The sequence below is a fragment of the Trichechus manatus genome, unplaced genomic scaffold (assembly GCF_000243295.1).
Source record: "Trichechus manatus latirostris isolate Lorelei unplaced genomic scaffold, TriManLat1.0 scaffold00011, whole genome shotgun sequence".
Lineage (NCBI taxonomy): Eukaryota > Metazoa > Chordata > Mammalia > Sirenia > Trichechidae > Trichechus > Trichechus manatus.
The window spans coordinates 12,067,184-12,073,183 of NW_004443947.1; the positions used below are offsets into that span (position 1 = coordinate 12,067,184).

General features: G+C 40.2%; 1 protein-coding gene across 2 annotated transcripts in view; it reads right to left on the bottom strand.

Moving 5' to 3' along the window:
* Positions 1–6,000, bottom strand: part of WWC1 (WW and C2 domain containing 1) — a 202,447-nt gene that overhangs the window by 78,002 nt on the left and 118,445 nt on the right. For both annotated transcript variants that reach the window (XM_004371223.1, XM_004371222.1), the window contains exon 3: positions 793–996. In XM_004371223.1, coding sequence (XP_004371280.1) covers positions 793–996 — 204 coding nt within the window. The remainder of the gene's footprint in view (positions 1–792; positions 997–6,000) is intronic.

Below are 6,000 nucleotides of genomic sequence, written 5' to 3' on the forward strand. Positions count from 1 at the left end.
TGACCCAGCACTATATTGCACCGGGAATAAAGGACTGGGGACTCTGACAAATCTGTTCTCCTCCTGTGGACACAGGGGTAAACATGGAAGATAGGAGCCCTGTCCTTATAAAGTTTATATTCTAGCGGATGAAATGCTGTTAAACAAACAGATGTACTGTGATAAGTGCCATGGAGGAAATAAACAGAGAGGCATGACAGAGGCTAATGTTCGGGAAGGGAGGCTTTTGATAGGGTTGACAGAAGAAAGCATCTCAGAAGAGATGATGTGAGGAGGATACTTGAAGGTGAGAAGGAGCCAGTCATGCTAACTGATCAACAAAGAGGCATTCGAGGAAGGCAGAACAGCAAGTACAAAGGCCCTGAGATGGAAAAGAGCAGGGTATGCTACAGGAGCAGAAAGGGGGCTCAGTGTATCAGGAGCCTAGAGAGTGAGACCATCACGAGATGAAGCAGGAGCAGCAAGCAGGGGTCTGATCACACCAGGCTGTGCAGACAATGCAAAAGAGCAATGGGAAGCCACTGAAGGGTTATAAACAAGGGAATATGTGATCTGCTTGGCATTCTGAGATGATCTCAAGTGAAATGAAATGAAAATGGCACATGAATCATTGCAGGGCATGGATAGGAACAAGAACAGTGGAGAGGATGGTGGTTTAAACCAGAAGTGGAGGTGGAGGAAAACAGGCAAGCTTGAGAAGTACTGAGAGACAACACTGGCAAGACTCAGGGCAACAATTCCCTCCTCCCTGCAATAGTGGTGGTAGGGGTACTGGCAAGGGAAGGTACTCACAGCTGACCTGGGAGCCCAGCTTGTGCTCCCAGACGGCATGCAGCTGCTGATACTCCTGCTGTGCAAGCTCCAGGCGCTGCTGCTTCACCTGATAGATCTCCTTTTGTGCACTCAGGGCCTCCTGAGCCACCACCAGGTAATCCTTCAGCATGTGCTCCTGCTCCCGCCTCCATTGTACCCGAGGATCCTCGATCTGAGTGGTTTCTGAAACAGACCCCAGAGACCCTAGGTCAGCACTTAACAAAAATCTGTTGGGTTGGTGGTCTTTGGAATCCATTACCAGAAAACAAAAAGCATGATAAATAGAAAACAACAATAAATGTGAATGGGTTAAACTCACTTACTAAACAACAGAGACTGTCCATTTTAGGTTAAGCACACAAACAAAAATAAACCACAGTAAATTTCTAAACTTAAAGTCAATCTCTAAGGACAGCCAGGAGAAGGAACACGTTTGAGTTCTAATCTAGGCAGAGGCTCAAGGACGTTACAGATGCTCAGGGTCATCTGTTTTGGTGAAGAGTAAAGGAAAGTAAAATAACTAATGTTTTGAAGAATGCAGCAAAATATGTACCCTATACCCTGTTGGAAATGTAAACTGGAACAGCCTTCTTGGAGGGCAATCTGACCATGCGTATTCAGAGCCTTAAAACGTTAATACCCCTTTACCAATAATTCCTGTACTTTGACCATGCGTATTCAGAGCCTTAAAACGTTAATACCCCTTTACCAATAATTCCTGTACTAATTTATTATAAAAAAATTTTTTTTAATGTAGGAAAAGGTGCATTTCTATAAAAACCATAATAATAATAATAGCAATTGCTTATTTAATATTTACTGTATGCCAAGCACTGTTCTACGTACTTTATATTATTTACTCTTTTAATTCTTACACTAACTCTATGAATTAGATTCTATTATCATCCCCATTTGTACAAAAGAGAAAACTGAGGAATACAAGGTTAAGTAACTTGCTTAAAATCACTCAGAAAGTAACTGGTTTAGCAATGTTTATACAATGCACCATCATTTAACCGTTAAAATACGTCTTTGAAGAAAAAATAATAAAATGGAGAGGTGCTTATGATATAGTTGTGAGCAAAAATGCAGGGTGTGATCCTGCATAAATAATCTCGTTAAACAAATCAAAATAAATATGTACATTCTCAAAAAGATTGGGAGAAAATGTAGCAAAATATCAACAGTAGTTATTTCTGGGTGGCAGGATAGTGTTTTTTCATTATTTTTTATTTGTTTTTTCAGTTATGTGTACAATAAACATGTTCAGTAATAGTCTGGTAGCTGAGCAGACATGGAGGAGTTCAAAGCAATGCCATAGAGTCAGCGCCCAGGGACTGTCTACTCTTTGGTTACCTCCCAGTCAATGGGTGAAGGTAGGGGTGACTAACAAGACAGAGGTCGTAAAATTATGGCCATGTGGTAAGCCTACCCTGTAGACAGGTTTTGCATAGCCCAAAGTGTTTCATTAATTTTGAATTGATTACTGGTATGTAAAAATAGGGACAATTACACACTAAAATCCTGATTTCTGGCTTTTTCTGATCATTCAGAAGATTTGTCCACCTTGGGTTCACCTGCCTAGAAATGTGAATCAATATGCCACAGACTCCAGCACTGCTGGTCAGCTTCACTCATTTAAGCCATGTGGACATTTGAGTTTGCGCTTCCTGAACTAAGCCCTTTACCTCTCATTCCTCCTGAACAGGCTCCAATGAACATCTCAAATGGGGTGGGGGGAAGAACGGCCTAAGAGGCAGCAGAGCCAAGTTCTTCTTATCCCTGCTAATAATTGCTGTGCTACAATGGGCAGGTCACTTAACCTCTCTGAATCTACTTCTGCATTATAAAAGGGAAGCTGAAAGTACTTATGTCCAGGTAGAGTAAACAAATGATGGTAAAAGTAAACCCAAATGATTGACTAAGACCAGTTTTTGAGTTGTCTGAGAATAGCAATTATTCAAGCTCTTTCTCCTCCCTTCTTATGGGAAAGGAAACAAGGTCTAAATAATGCTGACAGGAGTCACAAAATTACTTCCCATGAGGAAATCTTTCCATCTCTTCAACCAAGTACAAAAGAAGAATATTTGCAAGAGAAGGATAAATAAATAACATAAAGAAGGGAACGGAATATTATTCAGCCATAAAGAGAAATGAAGTCCTGATACATGCTACAACAAGGAAGGTAATTTGTAGTATCTACTAAAATTTAAAATGTGTATAACCTATGGCCCAATAGTTTCTCATTTAAGAGATCTTCCCCATGGATAAACCTTGAAAATGTTATGCTAAGTGAAACAAGTCAGACACAAAAGGACAAATATTATACAGTCACACTTGTAAGACGTATCTTGAACAGATAAACGCATAAAGACAGGAAATAGATGAGAGGTTCCCAGGGAAGGGGAGAATGAGGAGTTATTGCTTAATGGGTACTGAATGTCTGTCTGGGGTGATGAAAAGGTGTTGGAAATGGATAGTGGTAAAGGTTGCACAATATGGTGAATGTAATTAATGTCATTGAATTATACAGTTAAAAATGGTTAATATACATATTTTGTTATATATATTTTACACACTAAATTAAAAAAAAAAGGAGGGGGAAAGGAGAATCTATAAAGCTGGACGAAGGAGAGCTGCTGTGGTGTTCCATTCCCCATCAGCAGGTGAAGATTCCCCATTTTGGTGGCCCGTGCTCCTCTCTGTAGTATAAATCAACACAGACGGATGGACAAACAGGCAAGTACAACACCCCCCCCCCCCTTGCAACACTGGTTCTCAGCCTGGCTGCTCTTTGGAATTACTCCAGAAGATTTCAATTTAACGGGTCTACAGCATGATCTGGGCCATCGCTTATTTAATTTAGATCAGCGTAATTTAAATAAAATAAAATGCATTCCTTTAAAGTGAATAGAGTTTAATACAGTTTGACAAATGTATAAACCATAAACTCACCATCGTAAGAAGAGGAAAAACAGCCCCGTTTTCAATTTATTTATTTTTTTTTAAGTTTACAGAATACATTTCCTTTATTCTTTTTTTTTTTAAAATATTATTTTATTTTTATTTACTTTAGATGAAGGTTTATGGAACAAACTAGATTCTCTTTAAAAGCCTGTGAGTAGCCATCTAAAATATTCCACTGGTCTCACCCCTTTAGGAGCAAGGGAGAATAAAGAAAACTAAAGACACAAGGGAAAGATTAGTTTAAAGGACTAATAGTCCAGAACTACCACGGCCTCCACCAGACTGAGTCCAGTACAACTAGATGGTGCCTGGCTACCACCACTGACTGCTCTGACAGACATCACAATAGAGGGTCCCAGACAGAGAGGGAGAAACATATAGAACAAAATTCTAAATAAAAAAAAAGACCAGGCTTACTGGCCTGACAAAGACTGGAGAAAACCCAAGAGCATACAGTTAGTATACATATTGTTTTATGATGTTGGTTAACAACCCCATGACACATCAATACTCTCACTTCTCGACCTTCAGTTCCCTACTACCAGCTTTCCTGTCCCCTCTTGCCTTCTAGTCCTTGCTCTTGGGCTGTTGTGCCCCTTTTGTCTCATTTTGTCCTATAGGGTTGTCTAATCTTTGGCTAAAAGGTGAACCTCAGGAGTGACTTCATTACTGAGCTAAAAGGGTATCTGGGGGCCATACTCTTAGGGTTTCTGCAGTCTCTGTCAGGCCAGTAAGTCTGGTCTTTTTTTGAGTTAGAATTTTGTTCTACATTTTTCTCCAGCTCTGTCTGGGACCCTCTACGGTGATACCTGTCAGACCAGTCAGTGGTGAGGACCAGGGCACCATTAGTTGTACTGGACTCAGTCCGGTGGAGGCCGTGGTAGTTGCAGTCTGTTAGTCCTTTAAATTAATCTTTCCCTTGTGTCTTAAGTTTTCTTCATTCTCTCTTGCTCCTGAAGGGATGAGACCAGTGGAGTATCTTAGATAGCCACTCACCAGTTTTTAAGACCCCAGACACTACTCACCAAAGTAGAATGTAGAACATTTTCTTTATAAACTATATTATGCCAGTTGAGCTAAATGTTCCCCACAGCCCTCAGCCCAGAAATTCCGTCCCTCAGGGAGCTTGGATTTGTCCGTGTAGCTTCCATAACCTTACCCTGAACAAGTCGTGCTGGCTTCCCCAGTATCGTGTACTGTCTTACCCTTCAGCAAAGTTACCCCTTATCCATTGTCTATTTAGTGTTTTGCCACCCCACCCCTCCCCTCCCTTGTAACCATCAAAGATTGTTTCTTTTTGTGTGCAAACGTTTTCATGACTTATAATAGTGGTCTTGTATAATATTTGTCCTTTTGTGGCTGACTTATTTCACACAGCAAAATGCCCTCCAGATTCATCCACGTTGTGAGATACTTCCCAGATTCATCATTGTTCTTTATTGTTGCATAGTACTCCATTGTGTGCATGTACTATAGTTTGTTTATCCATTCATCGGTTGATAGGCATCTAGGTTGTTTCCATCTTTTTGCTATTGTGGACAATGCTGTGACGAACACGGGTGTGCATATGTCTATTCGTGTGACAGCTCTTATTTCTCTAAGATATAGTCCTAAGAGTGGGATTGCTGGATCCTATGGTGTTCCTATTTCTAGCTTTCTAAGGAAGCACCATATCATTTTCCAAAATGGTTGTACCATTTTGCATTCCCACTAGCAGAGCACAAGAGTTCCAATCTCCCCACAGCCTCTCCAACATTTGTTATTTTCTGTTTTTTTTGATTCGTGCCAGTAATGCTGGGGTGAGATGGCATCTCATTGTGGTTTTGATTTGCATTTCTCAAATGGCTACTGATCGAGAGCATTACCTCATGTATCTGTTGGCCGCTTGAATGTCTTCTTTGGTGAAGTGTCTGTTCATACCCTTTGCCCATTTTTTAATTGGATTATTTGTCTTTTTGTTGCAGAGGTGTTGGATTTTCCTACAGATTTTAGAGATTAGACCTTTGTTGATTTGTAATAGCCAAAATTTTTTTTCCAGTCTGTAGGTTCTCTTTTTACTCTTTTGGTGAAGTCTTTTGATGAGCATAGGTGTTTAATTTTTAGAAGATCCCAGTTATCTAGCTTATCTTCTGGAGTTTGTATGTTGTTATTTATTGTTTGTATCCTGTTAATGCCATGTATTAGGGTCTCTGGCATTGATCCTATTTTTTTCTTCTATGA